The sequence below is a fragment of the Meles meles genome, chromosome 7 (assembly GCF_922984935.1).
Source record: "Meles meles chromosome 7, mMelMel3.1 paternal haplotype, whole genome shotgun sequence".
In the NCBI taxonomy this organism is placed as follows: domain Eukaryota; kingdom Metazoa; phylum Chordata; class Mammalia; order Carnivora; family Mustelidae; genus Meles; species Meles meles.
In genome coordinates this window covers 140,048,621-140,073,056 of record NC_060072.1, presented here as the reverse complement: position 1 = coordinate 140,073,056, position 24,436 = coordinate 140,048,621, and the positions used below count along the sequence as shown (strand labels likewise).

The 24,436-nt window shown below is 40.3% G+C and overlaps 1 protein-coding gene across 1 annotated transcript in view; it reads right to left on the bottom strand.

Moving 5' to 3' along the window:
• Window positions 1-19,482, bottom strand: part of USP6NL (USP6 N-terminal like) — a 178,304-nt gene extending 158,822 nt beyond the window's left edge. Inside the window, exons 1-2 of the mRNA XM_046011723.1 lie at window positions 19,270-19,482; window positions 788-874 (exon numbers count right to left, since the gene is read on the bottom strand). Coding sequence (XP_045867679.1) covers window positions 788-791 — 4 coding nt within the window. The 5' untranslated portion in view covers window positions 792-874; window positions 19,270-19,482. The remainder of the gene's footprint in view (window positions 1-787; window positions 875-19,269) is intronic.
• Window positions 19,483-24,436: the final 4,954 nt, after the last annotated feature.

Sequence of the window (24,436 nt, the reverse complement as noted above, 5' to 3'; positions counted from 1 at the left end):
AACCAAAAACTCTGTACTTTTTTTAAAAAGTACATCAAAACTATTATATGATCACAGTTAGGGTAAAAATCTTTATTCCTTCCTCACTCTCTAAAAGTAAACAGTTAATACAAAAGAGTAAAATCCAGCTCTCCTCTTCATGGAAGAAGTGGATTGGAATGGCAGAAAATATTACATATGGTACAATCCCCCTACAACTGAGAACATAAAATCTGTAACAAATTTGCGAAGTCTTTTAGGATATACTTGGTTCTCATTCCACCAAAGACATTATCAAAGACATCTTTTTTTTTTTTTTTTTGCTTAAATATAATACTGACCCATGTTATCCAATGATTAAGCTTCACACAATTAAACCTCTGCTAATTAGGTCAATTTAAATTTAAATTTTCCCTCTTCATATTTCTTTTTTTTTCCCCCACCCACTTCTCCTCTGGCAACCACTAGCTTGTCCTCTATATTTATGAGTCTGTTTCCCTCTTCATATTTCTAACAAGTCCCTTTCCAATGACTAGTCAACAGAATATTTTGGGGAACAGAACTAAATCAGCCAAGAAACTAACGACACAGATTTCCTCAGCACATCTAACTTCTCCGAATAAATGAAACATCAGAACAGATCTCCTTGTTCTAATAGAGACAGGTGCACAACTGGGCTGAACCAGATTATCCAATCTCTGTTGAAGTGACATAATTCCAGTCTGTCCCATAACAAACCTTTTCTTCTCTTTGAGTACTCCACAAATGCTCCTGAGGCCCCTGAAATTAAACAAAGATGGACACTTACTCATGACTGGAAATGTCCCCGTAGGCTGACCCGATTGGAGAGTACACCAGAATCTGCTGCCCAAAGCTTCTCAGAAGAATACATGTCCTGGTCAGAAGACAAAGAGAAAGAAATCATCTTTTCTAAAGTTCAGCATTTAAAAGAAAATCTTCTAAAAGGAAATGAAAATGATCATTTCGACAATTTTCTATTTCTAAAAGAACCCTCTGGTGTCATCTAAATATTAAAAAAATGACCAATCAATCTTTAACATTCATCTTTTCCTTGGTAAGACGTTATCTCGAAAGCAAATAGTGTGTATAAAGTAATTATCACACAGAAACTTATTAACAGATGTCCTTGGTCTTCACTTACTAAAATCTTATTCCTTCCCCCTTTCCCAGATAAGTGAGTCCTAGAAAGGACGCACTCCATCTAGGGTAGATATAGCACATCACAGCTGCTAGATTTATTTTGATTACACATAAGTAATTCACATTAACTATCAAAATAAAATGGCCAAAGTTATTCCTATAAGCCTTCTCTAATAGTGAGCGTTTTCCTCATTATAAAATATGGTTTCATTGTTTCAAAAAACTGGAAACAGCAGCAAAATAGAAAAATTCTCTCACCACACAAGGCTATTACATCTAAGCAACTATGTGGGGCACGTTTCCTTTCAAGGGATTTTCTTTAAGTATTCTTAAAATACATGTCAAAAATACTACATAAAACATTTCATATTTGGTTCTTTTTTTTTTCTTTTTTTTTTCATATTTGGTTCTTCTCACTTCAAGGTAAGATAAAGCATCACCCTGTATTAGTATAAATCCGAACTATACCTTCCCTACTTCATTAACATATTAAAGAAACGAGGCATAAAGACTAATGCTGTATTTCAACGTATCCATTGATGACAAGTGCTTCCCCAGATCTAATAATAAGATTCCACAGATAAATTAAAATTCGGTACAAAATTTGCACTGTGCTTCCTCATGTACAGCTTTCTTCACCAACTGATAAACTACTTTTTGCAACTACAAGAAGTGACGATTATCTTCTAAATCGATTAAGAAAACAGCATAGTACTAAGGACCTTTGATTCTGAAATAGATTAAAGTTTGGGTAACATTTTTTGAAGAAATAATGCTTGTCCCATCTATATACTTCTTTACGCGTGTCATGTAACATACACGAGAAATACAAATGTACAAAATGAAAATCTGTATGCGCAGCATGACTCGCAGACTGTAATTAGCAATAGCATATAATCGTGGCGCTGCTGCGTAATCACCTGACCCCCACCCCACACGCTTTCTTCTTTATCTATGCAGTAAATACTATGATTTTCATTTCCAGATAACCCACTTATCCCAAAGGAAATGAGAAGTTGTATGGAAAATCTAAAACAACATATAATCTACATGTTAGTTTTAGAATACAGGATGTAAGCTTTTCACTATAAATACACTCTCTTGATGGCGCTTCACGGAGTCCATCAGACCTGTTTTCCCTCCCAGGGCACTATGAGGTCAGACATGCTGACCCCCGGAGAATGCTGAATGATGGGACATGGGAAGGCAATCCCACGTCACAGATACACAAAGGAGATTAACGTTGGTAGATGATCCAGGAGTTCCCTTCCTCGCTAAGAGTCTACTCTCTTTAGTTGGGGACTTTTTTTCCTGTTTATATTGAAGTTTTCGATCTTAAATTTAAAATTCCTAAAGGGCAAATCAGAGCACTCTGCACTAAATAGTGCGCCCCTCCTACCCATAATCATAAAATGCTGAACAAATATGTACTCAAGACTTGAAGTTCCTAAGATATCAAGAATTTTCTTAGCACTGAAATTAGTAACTTCAAAAATGCCGGGATAATAAAACTCATAAACAGTGCATTGATAACCTTACCATCTAAAGTGATGAATATACTTTACAAATCTGCAACAATGCACGCATTGGAATTACTGCCCAATGTCATGGAGTAGTTCTTATTTAGAAACATACTTGGAAATTACTTATAACTGAATACACTGGTTCAAGATTCTTTACCCTAATCACAGCTTTGAAATGCAGGTCTTCGTATCTACTCTCAAAGCAGGTAGTCTGGGACTCTTTAAGCAACAAGGCAGTTCAGAAGAACATGGCATAAAATGTGCGCATTCTCTTTCTCCTTCTCTAAATGCTAACCCCTCCCACTGGACATACAAAAAAGAAAAACAAAATTTAACTTTGTTTTTCACACCATCCAAGAGGGAGAAAAAAAATGTAATTTGTCTTAATTCCACAGCTTCGCATAAAAGGTATATTGGTGTATTTCCATAAAATCTGGCCTTTAAACTCATTTTCTAGGAACTTGTGCCAAGCTGTTCATTCTCAGCATGAGAATTTATAATCATGCTAAGCTAATCCTGGTTCTTTCAAGTGACTCCTCTAACTTTTCTGACAAAACTTGACAGACATGAATGGCGAGCCAGACAAAGGATACCCAACCCATCCTGACAGGGAACTCAGGGTCTACTTAAAAGTAAAGCAAACTCCACCAAATCCTTTTCTTTATTGTAGGCACTACATGACCTAAAAATAATTTCTGATGCTTTTAGACAGTTAAAACCTCCCAAAGGATCTGAAAGGACTTCCGCTTTTTATAACACCAGATAATCTATTCTAGAACTAGCTCAGCAGTCCCTATGTTAATTATGTTAAAACTTAAATTGAGCAGAATTATGAACCACAACATATGGTATCACATTCTATTGTTTCTAATAATATTCTTTTAGGAGACCAAACTAACAGGAACTTATTGTATTGTTTACTAACTTCTCCTACTGGAATAAATACACAAGAATGTCAATGTCCACTACAAGCTGATGGACTCCATTCTTTCACTCTCATCACAAATTATAATTTTAGAAAATCCAATTTAATCTTGAGAACAATTATGCTAAGTGAAATAAGCTATTCATATGTAAGACGAACATCCTATTATTCCACTTATATGAGGCACCTCAAAAAGTCAAATTCAGGGACAGAAAGTACAATGGTGGCTGCCAGAAGCTGGGGGTGAGGAAAATGGGAGTTGGTGTTTAATGGGGACAGAATTTCAGTTTGGAAATGTTCTGGAAATGGATAGTGATGGTTGTATATCAATGTAAATGTGCTTAATACCACTGAACTGGGCACTTCAAAAAGGTTAAAATGTTAAATCTTATGTATATTTTACCACAATAAAAAAAATACAAGTAAAAAAAAAAATCAAATGTACCTATGGCTCCAAAAGCACAAAGCAAATCCTAAAATAACAGAAATTTATTACAAAGAACCTAGGTGTTTTTTAGAGATGCCTGGGTAGCTCAGTCAGTTAAAGCGTCTGCCTTTGGCTCAGGTCATGATCCTAGAGTCCTAGGATCAGTCCCACATCGGGCTCTCTGCTAAGCAGGGAACCTGCTTCTCTGCCTGTGCATGCAAGTTCCATCTCTCTCTCTCTCTAACAAATAAATTTTAAAAAACACTTAAAAAAAATCTAGGCATTTTTTATTAATAAATATCAAAACCAACCACACAGTTCTAAAGTATTGGACTGTCTACCTGAGAAATAGCTAGGACTCATTATTTCGAATTTTTAAAAATCCCCCAATTAAATACCTAATACAGGCCCTGTTAGAGCCAGAAGTGAAACAAATACTTTCAGCACTGAATGAATGTCACAGTCTTTTCTTATCCCTTAGCCACCACCACTCCCTACAATCTCTCAAGTTCATTTGGTTTCTTACGTCCATCTGCAAAATAATTCCAAATTAAATATATATACCACTTCATCCAAGTCCTCTTGTATAAGTAAAATACTTACTCACACCGAGAGGTAAAGATAATACATAAGACTTTAAAAACTTTAGCCACAGCCCCACTTTTATCCTGCAGCATCTTTAAATTTTTGGTAGAATAAGGACAGCAAGGAAGTATTTATTTAATTCTTCCTCACAATTTTTAACTTCATGGTCAGTTTCCATTTGAAGAACTTCCACTACTCTACTGTGAACTTTCCAATTTTTATCATTCAAGATAAGTACCTCTCCAAATAAAAATACCGTTGTCAGGTATTTGTGTCCGAGATTCTTGTGTCCAAATGGACTGGGAACCAACCCTCTTGCGACATGACATCAAACACATTTTATAAAATACAAGGTTTACTCTTTTAAGTGCATAACAAAGCTCATAAGCAACTAAGAGAAATCCTTAGAAACCAAAAAAAAAAAAAAAAAAAAAGAATAGGAGCACAAAAGAGAATGGTCAGTAGGCAAGGTTGCCAACAAGGGCCATAGAGGCATTTGACAATCTCCCATAATCAAGCTATACTGTCCAATACTGTAGCCACTAGCCACACGTAACTTTTTAAATTTAAATTCATTAACACCATGTAAAATTTAAAATTCCATTCCTTTGTCATACTGCAGGATTTCTAATGTGGCTACTGGTTGCTGTATTAGCAGAGATGAGTAACATTTCCATTATCACAGAAAATTCTATTGGACAATGCTGAAGGGCTTTCTGTGTTGACAGTCATGCATGGGACAAAGTCAAAGCTTCACACTGTATAACATGGGAAGTCAGACTACAGTTAAGCATATAAAGCCTGGCCCCTGAAGAACTACATCTTCAATAAAAAGAATAAACTATGAAAAAAAAAAAATCTGCCCCAAAGGAAGGCTGAGGAGAATTTTCTCCTAAGTCTACGCTTATTTGTATTTGGGGAAAGGGAAGGGACAATTCACTGTAGATCTGTAACCAAAATCAAACTTCACACAGGCTTCAAGTTCAAATCCATACACTTGCATGTTATAAAAGTCTCAAGCCTAGAAATCAAGTCACCCTGGTTTAATAGTGTCCTCAACCACAAATTCTTTCTGGGAGAAAGCACTCTTAAGCCAGGTCTCACAAGCATTTCCACAGATACAGTTACAGTAAAAATTAGCTCAAACTTTTAAAAATAGGCATAAGCGAGATTCAAGAAAAATAAGTAATCACAAATAGTTAAAAAGGAAAGGACAGTAATGTTTCAAAATTCAATAGGAAATGGAAAATACGAGCAAAAAAAGAAGGCAACAGATTAGGAAAAGAATCCGGTGAACAACAGGATAACTAAAATTAAACCTCAATAGACAAGTTCAGCAAAGTAGGTTCTGCTAAACAGAGAATTAATGAACTAGATGATAGATCTGATAACTTTTTTTTTAAGTTTATTTATTTTTGTTGGAATCTCTATACCCAACACAGGGCTCAAATTCACAATCCACGGATCAAGAGTCACATGGTCTCCCAACTAAGCCTGCCAGATGCCCCTAAACCGGAAGACAGATCTAAAATTACCCAAAATCCAACAAAGATAAAAAACATAAAGGAAGATTAAGGGACATGAAAAATAAATTAAAACATCTAATATGTATATCTAAGTGGAGTTTTAGAAAGAGAACATTAAGAATGAGGGAGTAATAATCTGCAAAAAGAGAACAGCTAAGAATTTTCCTGAATTGATGAAAGATACTAATGTACAGACTCAAGTTCAGCAAATTCCAGAAAGTATAAATAAAATGGAAACTGACCCTGAGAGATATCATTGTGAAACTGTGAAACATCAAATACAAAGAGTTCTTAAAAGCAACCAGAAACAAAAGACAGATTTCTTACAAAGCAAAAGACTTATACCTGATTTATTAACTGCAACAGGAGCCAGAAGACACTAGAATAGTATCTTCAAAGTTCTAAGAGGAAGAAATGTTAACTATAATTATATACTCAGCTAAACTATCTTTTCAAGAAAAATGACAAAACAATGAAAATTTCAAATACCAACCGAGGGAATATACAGTAAACAGATCCTCAGTAAGGATGCTTCCAAAACTATAGTCACAAAGTAGGAAAATGATGCCAAAGAGGAGTGAAATACAAGAAAGGATGGTGAGAAAAGAACTGTAAACATGACTAAATGCAAACAAATATTAGAGGTATGATTTCTAAATTAGAAGTTACCAAAAAAGAAAAAAAAAGGGGGCGGGGAGTTAAAGTACAGACCAACAGCATGTAATCTAGAAGGGAGGTAAAAAGAATGGAAATATCCCAAGTTTTTATGCTGTTATTCAGGAGGAAGATATAGCAGACACTGACTTTTGTTCCTATGTCTTCCTTCCCCCACCGCTCTTGCTGTGGCTTTCTCAGGAGGGGCATATACTCCCTACCTCATGGATTTGGGGGTCTGACCATACGACATGTTGGACTGACATTGCACCAATCCTAAGTGGAGATTCTAAGAGCACTGTGCTTGTCTGAGTTCTCTTGCTCTCCGACCATGCACCCCAGAATGAGTAGACACCTAGCACATAACCAAACCCAACCCACAGCTTACAGACAAACTCAGCCACACCTACCAGAGACTGCCAAACCCATGAGCTAAAAAAAAAAAAAAAGTGTGTCATTTTACACTACTGGAATTTTGCAGTGGTTTGTTACAGAGCATTATTACTGCAAAAGATGACTAATACAGAGAATAAGAACATTAGCTTTAAATGTAAATTAAATTTGTGAGTTTTAGTTTTACTAGAAAACTTTACTCACTAAATTTATGAACACATACACACATGGTGATACCATTTACATGAATTTCCAAAATACATAAAATTAACAATAAGTTGTTTAGGGACATACAGATATATACTTTAATGGAAAAGCAAGAGAATGTTAGACCTGAATGTTAAAGCTGCTGGTTTCCTCAGGACAAATAGTAGGATAGAGGAGAAGCAGAGATGTGATCCTAGAGGGTACTGATCATGTTCTCCTATCACTTAAGCTGAAGGAGCAGATAGTACAGACACCATTACGTAACACACCTTACACATAGTTTTTTGTATAAACATAATATTTTATATTTCCATATAAAAAAGCAAAAAATTTCCAATAAAATTCGTAAGTGAAATGATTATAAATAAAAGTAACACAACATGGGGCACCTGGGTGGCTCAATCCATTAAGTGCCTGCCTTCAGCTCAGGTCATGACCAGGGTCCTGGGATCAAGCCCTGCTCAGCGGGGAGCCCTCCTCTCTCTGCCTCTGCCCCTCCCCTGCTCATTCTCTCTCTCTCTCAAAGAAAGGAAGAAAAAAGGTCACATAACATGTGTACTCACCTATATAAAGGAGTTAAATGCATTTATGATCTTTAAACTATAATTAAGAGGCAGAAAGAGTTGTAGTGACTCATTCATTCTCTAAAAGCTAAAGACAATACCAAGTGGTAGGCAGCTCCAGTACTAATTGCAAGAGAGCTTTCCTGGGCAAAGACTGATGATTATGCATTATCCACATGTAAAAGCAGAAAAGAATTGTTACTATTTGTGCTGGCTGAACTCAGCTGTCTGATCACTAAAGCTTCTGATCTCACCCTCAGAGTTGTACAATCCAAGTTCATTTTCTAGTAGAAATTCCTAGATCTTGTTTTGCAACATTGCTATGTGTTGAACTGCCATCCCAAGAAAGAGCTTAAGAAAATTTCCTTCACTGAGCCATTATTGTAACAGCAAAAAAAAAAAAAAAAAAAAAAAAAAATTACAAACAGCTTAAATGTCCAATAATAAGGGATGGACTAAATGAACCACTGTTAATTTATATATAAATATAATATATAATAACAATATACATAATATTATAAAATAATGGACTTGCATGTAACCATTTTTATTTTTTTTTCACATATCCATTTTTAAATGACAGGGAGTGAATGAGTGCTCAGCATTGTACTTTATGCAACTTTGTCACAGCAAGAATTATCAGAAATGATGCCTCAACCAATTTAAATTTATTTCCCAGAGCCCTATAAACCTTAAATGATTTATGTTAGGTTTTAAAATTTAAAACACATAAATAATACATAAACTTACTATTCCTTCAATAAATATTTACTGAGCAGCTATTATGAGCCAGGCAGTGTTCTAGGCTCTGGAGACACAGCCAAGAGCAGAACAAAGATCCTGTGCCTGTGGCACTTACAACACAGTAATTCCACTACCTTTCTTTCTTAATTCCGATTCACAGTTCATTAGCTCAAATGTATGTCGAGGCAAAATTCCCAGGTAATGCCTTCTCACTCGGATAAAGAAAGAACTTCGGTTAGTATTAAACTCCTCATTTACTGACGCAGAAAGTCTCCCCACTGTACTTGGCCAATTCTTGGTCATTCTATAAAAAGTGTTCTTTCTACAATTTATATCCCCTGAAACACAAAGCTAAATTTGAACAGCTTTAAATACTTTCCCAGCTCAAGAGAAGTAAAGCAAATCTTCCATTATCACTAGAGTGAAAGGAGGTTTGTTTATGCTAGTCACTAAATCAACAACATATTTCCTGCTAATAAGATCGAGAATGAGATAGGCAAAATGTGAAATCATTTGATTTCCTTGGTTTGTTTACACGTGTATGTTAATGAAGCATCAGATAAGAATGAGGTTTAATTTCCCCTTCTGCAGGTAGAATTCCAGTTAGGTTTCCAAAAGGACTTATCAAATTCTAGTAGCTATACACTGGTAAACAGGTCAATTTCTAGGTATTTAGAAAAACAAGGTCCTTTCCCAAACTTCCTTATAGTTACAGACTGAGAATCTTTCAAAGGAAGCTTATATTTGTTCACGTTGTATTTGCTTAATGCAGTTGATACATACTATCCAAACGGCACATAATGCCTGAGCTCCACAGATAAAAGCTAAAATGAAGGATACAATATATCTGATTTTCAGAGGCCTGGCACCATTTTAAAAAAAGTCAGCTAAAAATTCCAAACTATCTCCAGTTAGATTCTAAATACAAGAATGCATCCGTCCATTCAATAAATACTTATTCAGCTAGACAACATGCAAAAATTTCTCAAGGGACTTGAGATAAAAAAAAAAAAATCAAGACAAACCCGGTTCCAGCCATCTTGCCACTAACAAAACATAACCAGGACAAAAGTACTGTGAGGGAAACTGGAGTGAAGAGCTTCAGGTCATGCAAAGACCCTGTGCTGAAAATGAGTAACTTTATGGGCCATAAAATGTAAATACTGAAAGCTGAAGAGAGGAAAATTCATGTGGTCAATAAAACTGGAATTCAATAGATTGTGAGCCTTGCAAGAAAAATCACTCAACATATAAGAAGTCCTGGATGCAAGAGGCACAGCTCTGCCATTAACCAGCTCTAGGACTTTAGATCAAGTCACTTCATTGCTCTGAGACTGTCTTCATCTGTGAAATGAGAGTTAAAATCTCTAACCCACCTACCACTCAAGACTGTCAAGGGATTATGCATGAAAGAATGATTTGGTAAACTAAATATTTTTTATATACTACTACTGACTCTGCTTTATTCAGGTATTATTAAGTAAATAAGTTGAAATGATATTTTTTAAGATTTCATTTATGTAGGGGCGCCTGGGTGGCGTCAGTTAAGCATCTGCCTTTGGCTCAGGTCATGATCCCAGAGTTCAGGGATGGAGCTCCACATGGGGTCCTCCCCTCCGCAGGGAGTCTGCTTCTCTCTCTGCCCCTCCCCCTGCTCATGCTCTCTCTCTCTCTCAAATAAGTGAATAAAATCTCTTTTTATTTACTTATTTGAGAGAGCACACCAAGTGTGGGGAAGGGTAGCAGGGGGCGGGGACGGGGGTGGGGGGATAAGAGGGAGGAAAGAAACTCAAGCGGACTCCACACTGAGCAGGCAACAGGACACAGGGCTCTATCTCACAACTCAGTATCATGACCCAAGCCAAAATTAAGAGATGCTTAACCACCTAAGCCACCCAGGCACCCCAAATTGAAATGATTTTTAAGTTCTCATTCTTTTTTTTTTTAATTTAAAGACTTATTTATTTATTTAACAGACAGAGAGATCACATATAGGCAGAGAGGCGGGCAGAGAGCAAGGGGCAAGCAGGCTCCCTGCTGAGCAGAGAGCCCAATGCAGGGCTCCATCCCAGGACCCTGAGATCATGACCTGAGCTGAAGGCAGAGGCTTATACCACTGAGCCACCCAGGAGCCCCAAGTTCTCTTTCTAGCACTGTAAGATTTATGACCTAAAAACTAATCTTGATTCAATGAATAACGAGGAGAATTCTAACTTCCTAAACATTATTATTAGTAGGATCAATCAGTAAATTATTGCAGAAAACCAGGTATGAGCTGAAACAAACTGGTCTAAAATGTTGGTTGAAAGAAAGAAAGAAAGAGCGAGCAAGCAAATCAGATTCAAAGATTCAAATGACACCTGGAAAAAAGTTAAAATGACTATTAATAGTGAAGTAGTCAAAAGTAACCCTGAGTTTGAGGGAAGAACCTGGATGGTATTTTTCTGGCAATCCTTTGTGATGGCAGATTATCAATTTTGTAGGAAAAATTTTGTGCAATTGAAAAATATTTCCCAAGCAAGTCTGGTGAATGAGTTTAGAATTCGAACTCATGATATAGCATTGGATCAAAAACAAAATGTGATATAAATTTAGGGGAGGGCTCAATAGCTCCAGAAAGCAAACTGTAAAAAGAAATTTCAGAAATTTCTCTTCAGCAATTAATGCAGATGGCCCGCTAATGCTAGCTATAAATAGCACTAATTTGAATATATATTCTAAAGTGCTTCTTTAAAAATTACTGCTACTGTTACTTCACAATCAGACTATTCTACCTAGTCCCCATTTTCTAATAATTAAGCATTTGGCTGGGAAAGCAAAAGATAAGATAAGGGACCTACATTTCCAACAAAGCTAGACCATATTTACATACCAATCCTCTTGCTTTAAAGACGAACTAAAAAGCTAGACAAAGGGACACCTGCGTGGCTCAGTCCGTTAAGTGTCTGCCTTTGGCTCAGGTCATGATCCCAGCATCCTGGGATCAAGTTCCCTATCGGGCTCCTGCTCAGCAGGAAGCCTGCTTCTCCCTCTGCCTGCTGCTCCCCCCGCTTGTGCTCCCTCTCTCTGACAAATCAATAAATAAAATCTTTAAAAAAAAAAAAACCTAGACAAATATATATTTTTTTTAATTCTTAAAAATATCAGAGGATATTAAATGGTTTAACCACTTTGAAAAACTGATAATAACTACTGAAGCTAAATTATATCTACTCATTACTCAACAGTGCCATACCCAAGGATACCTCCAAAAGAAGGAAGTGCACAAATCCAACAAAATACACAGACAAGAGTACTCACAACTGCCTTATTGTAATGGCCCCAAACTGGAAATAATGGAAATGCCTATTGAGAGCAGAACGGATAAACTGTGACAGATTTGCATATGAGGCTACTCCCATGGCACACTATATTTTCCACTAATGGTGACTACAGTGTTCCTGGTCTCACATGCTCTTCCAGAATCTCAACTCTTGCCATCAAGAGGGACAGTCGGCTTCACCTCTCTTTTAAACCTAGGCAGGCTCCTAACTGCCTCAAAGGATAGACCGCCATGGAAGGAGAACTGCAGTAAGCTTCAAAGCCAAGTTACAAGAGGCAATCTAGCGTCCGTCTGGCTCATGGGCCCTCCACCCCTCTCCCCACTGCACGCGGGTGCAGGACGGGCCCTTGGAACGCTGCCACCACGGAGCTGTGAGCACACTCGGGCCACACTGAGGTGTTGTGTCATCAACCAGCAGACATGTGAGCAAACCTTTAAATACCATTAGGCCCAGCCTTCGAGCAGCCCAACTTGAAACCAAAAGAAGCTAAGACAAGCATGGCCCAAATTACAGCGTTGGGCAGAACATAAATGTTGTCTCTGCTTACATCACTGAGTTTTGAGGCAATTTTTTAGGTGCTACAGTAACTAGAACAAGTGCAGGGCAACAAAAAAATACTACTGCTATGTGCAACAACATAGCTAAATTTCACTGATACTATACAATGCTGAATGATAGAAGCTAGGTCAGACACAAGAGAATAGAACGTACTGTGTGATACTATTTGACAAGAAAACCAAAAAATGCACAACTCGTCTATGGTGATAGGAAACGGAGTAATTTTCACCTGAGGCAGGGAAGGAAGGCGCTATGAATGGGGAAGGAGTATGACAGGGCCTTCTGCGGTGGCAAAAATGTTCTATATACTGAGCAACTGGGTACGATCATACATTTCATTACATTCGTAAAAATTCTTTGGGGTATACATTTAAGATTAGTGCACATTATAATATGTATATGATACCGTAATTTAAAAAGTGGAGTGGGGGACACCTGGGTGGCTCAGTCGGTTAAGTAACTGCCTTCAGCTCAGGTCATGATCTCCGGGTCCTGGGACTGAGCCCCATGAAGGGCTCTCTGCACAGCGGGAAGCCTGCTTCTCCCTCTCCCCCTGCCTGCTGCTCTGCCTCCCTCTGTGCTCTTTCTGTCTGTCAAATAAATAAATAAATAAAACCTTAAAAAAAAAAAAAAGTGGGGTAGGATGGTAATCAAAGAACTGACGTGGTAATAAGGAATTACCAGGCACAGTCCAAGAGAATAGAGAGGAGCGTGGCACCTGGGGTTTCTTTGCTCCTGGAAATGTTTGCCTAATCAAAAAACTAGAAGGAAGACTAATGTCAGAGTATAAGATCCACCAAGGGAGCCATCCCCTGCTTTGGAATAAGACCCCAAAAAGCTGAATCCCAGAAGAGATAACACAGAAGTAAACTCAACCAGTCCTTCCATAGACACAAAAAGACCTCAGTTTGAATAAAGGTAATCCCAAGTGCCAGGCAAAAGCAACAGAAAAATCTTTACCTAAATCTGTAATTACTTCTGGAAATATCTCTTCAAATAGAATAAACAGTATGCAATCAAAGATAAGTAGGCACATAGGGAGATAAGACCCTCAAGAAATAAAAGATCACAGAAAAAACTTATGGGATAGCTTACTCTGTTCAAAGAGATATGTGCAAAGCTAGAAAATTTTGAAAAGTGAATTAGAAATTATGAAAGCGGCATGGCATATTTTTAAAAGGAACCAAACTGAAATTCTACAAAATTCTGCAAAATACAATTAACCAAAATTAAGAACCCGGAGAATAACATTTAGAGCAGCTTAGACTGAGGTAAAGACTAACTTAGTAAATGGAAGAGAGACCACAAGAAAATATCCATTACAGAAAAGAAACAGAAAAGTGGAAAATACAGAAGACAAGTGAAATGCACAGAGGAGTTCGGTGAGCTCTGACACCACGGAGCTGAAGTCCCAGGAAGAGTAAGCAAGAGAATGGGGAAGAAGCAGTATTTGTAGAGATAGCCGAGAACCACCCAAAACTGATGAAAGACATCCAGATGCACCCGAAAGGTACACACCCCAAGCAAGACAAGATTATTTGAAATCCAAAGACAAAAAGAAAATCTCAAAAATAGCCTGAGAAAGAAACATATTACCAATAAAGAAGTGATAAACTATAACTGACCTGTCAATAGAAACAAGGCCAAATATTAGAGAATAATCTCTTCTCCAAAGGACTAATACGTAACTACATGTATGTATGTATCTCTAGTCTAGAATTCTTTTTTTTTTTTTTAAGAATTTTATTTATTTATTTGACAGACAGAGATCACAAGTAGGTAGAGGGGCAGGCGGGGGTGGGGTGGGGGGCAGCAGGCTCCCTGCTGAGCAGAGAGCCCCATGCAGGGCTTCATCCCAGGACCCTGAGATTATGATCTGAGCTGAAGGCAGAGGCTTAACCCACTGAGCCACCCAGGCGCCCCACTAGTCTAGAATTCTATACCTAGCAAAATGTATCTCTCAAGAATGCAGGTGAAATTAAAACATTCTCAAATAAAAAGTTTGAAAATTTGTCAATACAATACCTACTTTAAAGAAAACACTAAAGGGTATTCTTCAGGCAGAAGGAAAATTATTTCAATTGGAAGGTCGGTAACACTAAAGAAAGAAGGAAAAGAAAATGAAGTAAGCCTAACAATAATGACAGGGTAAAAAATACATCTTTGGGGTTTAAAATACATATGCATTTTAAAACATAGTAACAATGAAATAAGTTAAAAGAAAGAAGAAAGAAAATTAACTTAAATGTTTTAAAATGGTTTGTTCTCTGGAAAAAAGAGGGGAAGTCTCAATTAATACTACACTCTGATAAGCTGAGAAAACATACTAGAATTTCTTAGGCAAACACTTAAGGAACAGCAAAGGAATACAAAATCCCAAGCTAAGAAAAAAGAGGTAAATGAAATAATCATTTTTAAAAAGACAATCTAGAGCCGCCTGAGTGGCTCAGTCAGGTAAGTGTCTGACTCTTGATTTCGGCTCAGGTCACGATCTGAGTCATGAGACTGAGCCCCACATCTGTTCCACAGTGACTGTGGAACCTGCTTGGGATTCTTTCTGTCCCTCTCTCTCAGCCCCCACCCCCAACTTGTACCCATACACTCTCCTCTCAAACCAAAAGTAAAGCGAAAATGAGAAAAAAGAAACACGAAAAACAGGAAAGACAAATAGATTTTTTAAAACTTTTAAACATTAATGTCAACAGTTATTGTATGCCAATTCATTTTTATAAGTCATAAGCAAAAGACACAGAACTACCTGGCCAATGTACATATACCTAACTCTTACAAATTTTAACCACATCTATTCAATTTCTTCCCACTGTGACTGACTTCTCAAAATCTTACTTCACCTTCTCTTTTCTGATCTGACCACAGATATGCTAACAAGCATTAAATGTCCAAACCAAATAAAAAGAAAGGGGAACAAAAACCCCGGGGAGCCAACTAGCTTATAAATACTGCCTTAATTCCATAATAAAATATTAATTCACCACTACTGATCTATATAAAATTACTGAAATTAATATATTAAGAAACTTAAAAACAATGTTCTTTCACTTATTTCATGAAAAATAGTACTCTAATATTTTTTAATTCACCTGTTAATTTAGTGAGAGGAAAATTCCAGGATACAATTGCAACTTTTTACAACACCCCCAAATGTCAGCAAGACACAGGTACAACAGGTACCTCTATCAGAGAACAACTAAACATCGATTTAGTGCCAAAAACACGAGAGCAAAGAAGATATGAAGCTCTAGTCACTCCTGATCTTCCTATAGGCAAATGAAACTACCTGTCACTTAATAAATATATTTTATTTTAGAATGGATTAGTACCATCATTTTGGGAGAAGTAGATATTTTAAGTAAGGTAGCCTAAGCTCTTCCAAAGAAACAATGCTAGCAAATTTAAATCAAAATGCTATATTCCTATCATATAGTATCTCTGTAAAGAAATCAAAGAATCTTATTCAACATTTAATTTCCGTCTTTCAGATACAGAAACTCACAAGCGGATGGTGCCAGAGTTTAAAAAACTAGACACCGAAGCATACAGAGCCTCATTTGCTGGTCTACTGTGGCTAGAGTTAACTAGGCGGACTCCCTTTCCATAATGGCTGTGCAACAAGACTGAGCCCTTCGTTCAGATGGCTGGAGTATGATGCCAAGAGCCTTCTCTACACGAGGAACAGTGGTTGCTGCCAAGCTGGGTGGGGAGCTAACTTACACACAAGCATCCTTATCTAACCTCCACTGACAGTCTCTTCAGGCACTGTGTTGGAGCTCTTCTCTTATCCTCCGTGTCCCACCCACTCCCCTCCCCTTTTCACCTATGAACTCCTCCGTATCCTTCAGCTCTTCCGAGTCATGCCCTCAGGAAGGCTTGCCAAAGCACCCCCAAGTCAGGCCAGGTTCCTGAGTCACAGGTTTTACAGCTCCCTGTGCTTTACTTCAAGGGACTCATCCCCCTGTGGTTGAAAACAAGGAGTTCGTGAGGGACACAGCAGGCACTGGAGAAATCCTTGCTGAATGAACAAATCCGAATTTATGATTCCCCCCGATTTTACACAGAAACAAGCCCTTAAAAATTAAGTTATTTACCTGAAAAATTAAGCTATTTACATGGAAATGGCATAGAAGTCGAGAATCCAAGTGTTTGCAACTCTAATTCCCACGCTGTGACACCCATGTACTATAAGGAAATTTGGTAGAAGACAGATTTCTTTCAAATTCATATTCCTTTTTATTGACTTCCACTGTAAAAAGTGAGATACTTTTTAATGGGGGGAAAAAGATTCTAAATACAAGTGAATTGTATCTAAATGGAATATGCCTTTCAAAAATCACCCTGAAGGGACAAACAGTAACATTCTGGTAATAAGTGGTTAGAATATTGTTGATAACAATACCACTGCACTAAAACAAACCAAAAATGGTTAAAGTTAAATTGCACACATAACCTGCCTCTTTCTCTCTAACTGCAGTAGCAATTCCCAAACTTTTTTTTTTTAAGATTTTATTTATTTATTTTGAGAGAGAGACAGTGAGAGAGAGCATGAAAGGGGAGAAGGTCTGAGGGAGCAGACTCCCCATGGAGCAGGGAGCCTGATGTGGGACTCGATTCCAGGGCCCTGGGATCATGACCTGAGCTGAAGGCAGACACTTAACCAACTGAGCCACCCAGGCGCCCAATTCCCAAACTTTTAATGTTGTGGCAAAGACTTCTGCCAGCTTCAGACTGTCTTAACACGCCTCGCCCATTTTAACCAAAATAATTTTGTTTTCAGTTGGCCACTAACTAATTTACTGGCTTCTTTTTCAACCACCGTCACAGGCTACAACACAGAACAGGAATTCGAGATAGATGGGCACACAGTGACCAAGACTGACAATACAAACCCCGCTTGGCACTCACTGGAGGCCCAGACTGAATCTGCCCTGCCAGGAAGTTGTCCTGGTTCCCCCAAAACGCTAGGGATGACCAGTCAATGAACAGATGGCTAACACTTGCACTTACTGGCTTGTTTGAACCAGCAGGCAGTTGTCCTCACTAGGAGACATTCCACATCAAAACAATGTTAAAACTGATAATGGACTATCCTTTTCAGAAACAAGTACACCGGGGAGTCTGACAGGCTAGCTCAAAACAGTAAGTAGGCACAAACACCAAGACTCAGGGCCCAAATTCTTAATGCTTGGCAAAAGGTGCTCCTTCAAATACCTTTGGGACGACTCACTAATTTTTTATATAATCAGCAAAAGAATGTCAGTTAACTCAGGATACCTGCTTTCTTTGAAAAATTTATAGTTTTATTAGCATATTTTCTTTTATATGTTGACATATCTCAATTGCCTAGGTGGACTACAATATAGGGTCAATATTCATTTTAAGTAAAAACATAAACTAAACTATGCTTCCAAGCTTTATTATCAAAAACGGCAAACTCGGAAATATTTTTAATTTTAGGGTCTGAGAGTGAGAAAAGCAAATAAGCCACTGTTCCTTTGATGCTGGCTAGCTTAATTCTTATTCAAATGACTTCACAACAGAAAAAAGTACCCTGACTTCCCTCTGATAGAACTTCCCAGAGATTCAACGTGTGAGGGGACTGGCCATGATGATCTCTGAAGTTACTGTGCAACTTTTCTGAGCTACAAAATATTAAGTATGTATCCCAGAGACTTAATTCCATTAACAAATGGATTAATACAGGATTAAAATCGCTTTCTTCCAGCAAGCAAAATATTTAGGAACGTGTCCCCACTTTTCCCCCCCCAATTGTGTCACATCATTCCCCATGACTGGGTACTGCCCCCAATTCAAACATCCCTCCCAGTCCCAGAAGGGACTCATTTCACTCCTGTTCAAGTCTACTCACTAAACAGCAACTGTGGATTTAAAATGCGGGAGAAAGGGGGGGGGGGGGGGACGGAAAGAGCTTAATATCCAATTTATAGAAATGTCTTTCAATTTACAGAATCGTGGATTCACGGACTCCTCGAATTTCCTGGCATTAAAACACCCGCGAGTTCGATCTGCCGCACCATCACGCGGCTGTTAGCTCTAAACTACTTTGCAAACTTCGCAAAGGCGCACAGATTTCCAGGCTCTCCAGATCCCTCATTCACCCCATCCTCCTCCAGCGTAGTCGAAACAAAGTTCCGCGGCTCGAAGGCAGTAATTTAAAAGAACGAAGTTTGCCTCGGTCCTGCCCACTTGGACTCCGCAGGACGCAAGTGAAACTTGCAAGGGAGACACGTCTCCCGGGGACCAGAGCTTGCTCCGCGGGGGAGGGGGAGGCAGCGGGGCTCCCCTCCCCCAGGACCTGGCAGACCCCGGCCCCTTCCCTCCGCCCCCTTCACCGACAATCAGGTTCCCCTGCGCACCGTCCCCCACAGACCCTCCCCACACGCCCCCCGCGCCCCCCACCCGGCGCCCGCCAGCCTGCCAATCATTCCCGCAGAGCCCCACGATCGAGGTTCCAGGGGGCACCAGCACGGCCCCCGCACACGTTTCCGGAGCCTGACCCTCGAGGGCTGAGGCAGGGAGCCGAGGCTCCGTCCACCTCCCCGGGGCCGGGAATGGCGGCGTCCGGCTCCCCGGGGCCAACCCTAGTCCCTGCCCGGAGGAAACCCCGGAGACCGCCGCCGCCGCCGGCCGGCCCCCTGCGGTGGGAGATGAGGAAATGAAGTTACCTCCGGCCGGTCCCGTCGGCGGAGGCTGTGGGAGGGGACAGAGCGGGGAGTCGGGGCAGCCGAGCAGGTCCCGGCGCGGCGGCGGCTACCGCAGTGCCCTCCGCCCCATTGTTTCCCTTCCAAGAGGATCCCGGCGAAGCCGAGCCCGGGAACCAGGAAGTTCCCCGGCGCGACACCTCCTGCCGCCGCTATGGAAACGGCCCCCGCCTCCCAGGGCGGCTCGCCCGGGACCCCGCCTCCGCGCCGCCGGCCCCGCCCGCCTCACGGGCCGCCGCCAACCGTCGCCGCTGCGGCTGCGGCCGCGGCCGCCGCCATCTTGGCGCGGCCGGGCGGCCTCTTCCCGGCGGCACGTGCGCGCCGCTCCCGCGTTCCCGCCGTCCGCGGGGGCGCGCTTCCAGCGCTGCGGGATGCGGGCGCAGCTCCCCGGGATCCTGGGAGAGAAGCGGCGCCTCTGACCCTCGGCGGCCGAGGGGAGAAGGGCCCGCTCTGCACTGCAGACCCTGAACCTGGAGCGGGTCTTCGAGGCAGCGCGCGGAAACGACCCACTTAGGCTGTCCAATCGAAAAGGTCAAGGGATGGGTGAGCGCAGGGGTGAGGCCAGTGGAGCAGTGGCCAGATTGCCGCGTGTTTCATTTCTGGGTCATCTTACTAGCTGTCAGAGCTTGCACGCTCTAATTCTCTCTGTGCCTCGGTTTCTTCATCTGTAAAGTGACATAATAATAGTGATTTCCTCATCAGGTTATCTCCTGGAACAGGGAAGTGCCAGGTCGTTAGTAGGTGTAAAATGATCGTTCCTTCAATAAAATGGTATTGCTTCTTACGGAAATCACATTCCTGTCATTTTTCAGGAACTTCAAGTGTTCAAATTACACGACTTTAAATAGGCTACTGTTTCAGATCCCACTGCTGCAGAAAATTTCCCGAATGTTCATCTTTTGTCCCATCTTTCTCTAGGTCAGCTTTCCTTTTTTATGTCATGGAAATTGTCAAGAGTTTTAATCTCCAGAGTCTTCCATTAAGAGGTGCCATAAAAAGATGAATGATGTAAACTTTCCGACACTGTAATTAGCTGACAGTTAAGTGATTTATTCAATAGATGCTAGAAAAGTTAGGGTGTGCAAATAACAAAGACTTCCTGTCCTTGATTCCAGGAACTAGAATTACCAAAGCTGGCAACTCCGCACTGTTGTCATTATCTTTTTCCAGCTGGTGAAAACGGACACCAAAAAACTGGGTGCCGTGTGCAATATGGAAACAAGATGGAGAGAAGTGGGGTCACAGCCTCTGTTGGGAGGACACAAACTTCACCACCTGTGCCTAAGACTGGGTCTTACTTAGATGGTCTCCAAGGCTCCTTGTAGCTCACAAGTGTTGATCTTACTTGCCCATAGACTCCTTAAATTAATACCTCCCTTTGGCTATTCATTTAAACCAGATTTGTGAAGACTAGTGTTTAGTAAGTCTGATCCAAAACTGGATATAGGAATTGGGGTAAAAAGAGATCAAGAGCTGGCAGGACATGGGAAACTTCTTCAACACCCGAACACTTCTCCAAAAGTTCTGGAGTGCTCTGATTGGCGATTATCCAGATTGAGATAACTTGAATTTCTAAAAGGCAGGAGAGCCCCACTCATACAGCTTTGTAGCCCTGCTGGACCAGCAGTTTGCTTTGCACACTGTAGGCCTTCAGTGTTTATTGAATTAAATGGCCCTGTCTATGGCTGAGTGTAATCATTTAAGGAGACCTTGGGAACCACAGAGACACACAAGAAATACTACTCAAGGGACATCACTGCAAACATCATTAAAAAGGAACCCCAAGTCACTAGTTAATGAGTTAATGGGATTCTGGTATGAACAACTCTGGCCAGAGGCTTATTTGGCAAAATAAAGTGGAAATTTCAGATGTTTTTTCCATAACTTACATGGGTAATTTTTTAAAACTTTATTTTGGACCTAATTATGAGCACCACTGATTCAATTTTATGCTTCAATAATCACCCTCTGACGCTATAGTATAGTTCAAGTTCAGAGATCCCCACCTTCTCCCCCAAACAAAGTGTCGTTTCAATATAAAACTAGTATTTGTTCGTAGGTATAACTTCAGGGGCTTGTCAAAATTTTTGAGTATATAAGCATCTTGGAGGTACTGTTAAATGGCAAACAGATTTTTGTCTTTATATATCTAGTGTTCACTACTCTGTGACATACAGTAAACATAGAATTGATGTCAATGATTATCAAGGAAATAAAGATAAAATCAGGGGCACCTGGGTGGCTCAGTGGGTTAAAGCCTCTGCCTTCCGCTTAGGTCATGATCCCAGGGTCCTGGGATCAAGTGCCCCACATCGGGCTCTCTGCTCAGCAGGGAGCCTGCTTCCTCCTCTCTCTCTCTCTACCTGTCTCTCTGCCTACTTGTGATCTCTGTCTGTCAAATAAATAAATAAATAAATAATTTTTTTAAAAAAAGATAAAATCATTTTTCCTCCAAATCAGGGATGGGCAAACTTTTTCTTAAAGGGGAAACATAGTAAACATGAGGGCAACGGTAGACAGTATCTAACAGGATGCGTGAACTTTATTCTACTAAAAACTTACTCGTGAAAATAAATGGGTATTTATTTTGCTGACCCCTAAGTCATTATATTTATATTAGATTCATTCCATTTTTATAGTCACTCCAATGTGAAATGACAGATCTTAAAATACAAAGGGTAAAAGCTTGTTATCAACAAAGCACCAAAAAGTCAAAAGACCTACAGAATAAGTTTGCGTTACTCTGTTTGCGTTACCAGTTAAAATATTTTACAAATACCAAAGGCTGAGAACTACATCTCAGGTACTACAGTGGAATAAGATAGACAGATATTTGCATTTCATTTTTGCAAAAGTTATGTTAGGATAATGGAAATACTCAAAATGTTGACAAAGGTAAGAATGCATGTTAAACCCCACCGTACAGGATGCTGTAATTCACTGAAGCCAGAAGTACAATTTGAAGTGAGAACATAAGAACATAGAGAAAAGAATCCTCCAAATCATCCATCCTGCCCTGTCATCTTCAGAATGTGAATGACAGTACAGGGCCCTTGAGTCTCCTGTAAACTGAGAATTCGAAACATGAATCCGTGGCTACGTGGAAAATTCTGCTGTGCACGTTTTCATCCTCACTAGAAGCGGTACCTTCTGAAATTTCATAAGGAACCGATGCCGTTCCATTAGTTAGGAAAGTCACCTACAATGACACTGCATATAATTGTTCCTTCACTGTTGGGAAAAAGACAAGACTGGTCAGTATCTCTGCACCCGGTGTAAGTGAAAAAGCAACGTCCACATCCACCCTGCTCAGAGGAAAAAGTTCTCCTTTGGTTCAAAAGAGAAGTTACTGATGCAGAGTGAGGAAAAGTCTGTGGAAGAAATGTGAGCTCCATAAAACTGTATGCAAGACGCTGTGTTCGTAGCTCATTGCTTACAACTATCTGGAGTTGTCTTATGTATTGATGTCCTTGGGTTTGGGTATTTTTTTTTTAAGATTTTATTTATATGTGAGAGAGAAAGAGAGACAGCATGAGCGGGAGGGGAGGAGGGGGAAAGAATTTCAAGCAGACGCCACACTGAGTGCGGAGCCCAACGCTGGATCCCCTGACCTGAGCCAAAAGCAAGAGTCAGATGCCTAACCGACTGCACCACCCAGGCGCCCCTGGGGTGGGAGGTGGGGTTCTATCTTAAGAATGTGCATGACATGAGATTGGGTAACTTATCTGTCTTCTTCCCTATTTTATCCTTTGGTCCAGATCAGTGTCTGGTACAGAAACAGCTCTCTATAAATAACTGTAGAAGGAATGACGAGAAGGAGGAGGAGGGAGGAACAAAGGTATACAAATATCCATGTTCTCTGGGTAAACATTTCCTAACTCCCATCATAAGCTCAAAAGGGTCTGTGACTCAAAAAAACAAAACAAAACAAAAACATAAACAAAAACCAAAACAAACCAACAACAACCCAAATAAGAATGTCTGGTTTCCAACTACAAAGGCTGCCCTCATTATCTCCTCTGCCCTTTTGCTCACCTGCCACCCCGCTCGCATAACGAAATGGTTATCACGGTTTGCCAGAAATCTACGATGATGCCCTGTCTTTTGGAAAGGGTCTCATTATGTTTTTGTAGCTCTAGAGAATTGCTCTCCCTGCTCGACTTAAAGTTGTCATGCTTGAAGTCTCCGTTTGACCACCTCGTCAACGCCATGCCCTTTATTTTTTCCAATCTCCTCAGAGTTGTATTTTGGGGCGCCTGGGTGGCTCGGTGGGTTAAAGCCTCTGCCTTCAGCTCAGGTCATGGTCTCAGGGTCCTGGGATCGAGTCCCGCATTGGGCTCTCCGCTCAGCAGGGAGACTGCTTCCTCCTCTCTCTCTGCCTACTTGTGATCTCTGTCTGTCAAATAAATAAATAAAATCTTTAAAAAAAAAAAGCCATAGTTGTATTTAAAAAGTACTATAGGATATTGAAATAAACATGCAGTACTATTTCAAGGCATTTTTGTACCCATTTTACGGCAATAAAACTTTTGCCTCTGTGTGTATGACTTTTTAATTAACGTTTAAACCCTTGTGTCCCTGCATCCATGTGAGCTGTGTGGCAGCTAATTTTCAAAGACGCACCACCCCACCCCCCCAACCCATGCCTCCAATGTTCACATCTTCGTATGCCGTCCTCCTCTGGAATCTGGGCTGGCTCTGTGACTCACTTATAACCAAAAGAATAGGGCAGAAGTGATGCTGAATGTTTTCTAAGGCCAGAATGAAAAGAAGTCTTAAGGCTTTTGCCCGGGTCTCTGAGAGACCCGTAGTCGTGGCCTCCCTCCCCGAACTCAGCTTCCACGGCGCGGTCCCATACAGGTGACAATCTTTGCCGAGCCCCCACCCGACAGCCAGCACCAAACTGCTAGGCATGTGTGTGAGCCATCCTGGGCATTCAGCACAGCTGAGCCTTCAAATGCCTTGAGCAGCTGGGACCCCATGAGAAACCCCAAATCAGGACATCTCAGGTGAGCCTCATTAACCCATGAACAATAGAAGCAACAAGTAATTGTTGTTTTAAGCCACTGAGTGTAGGGCGGTTTGCTACCCACATACTGATAACTGGAATCAGCTAATTAAATATGAAGTG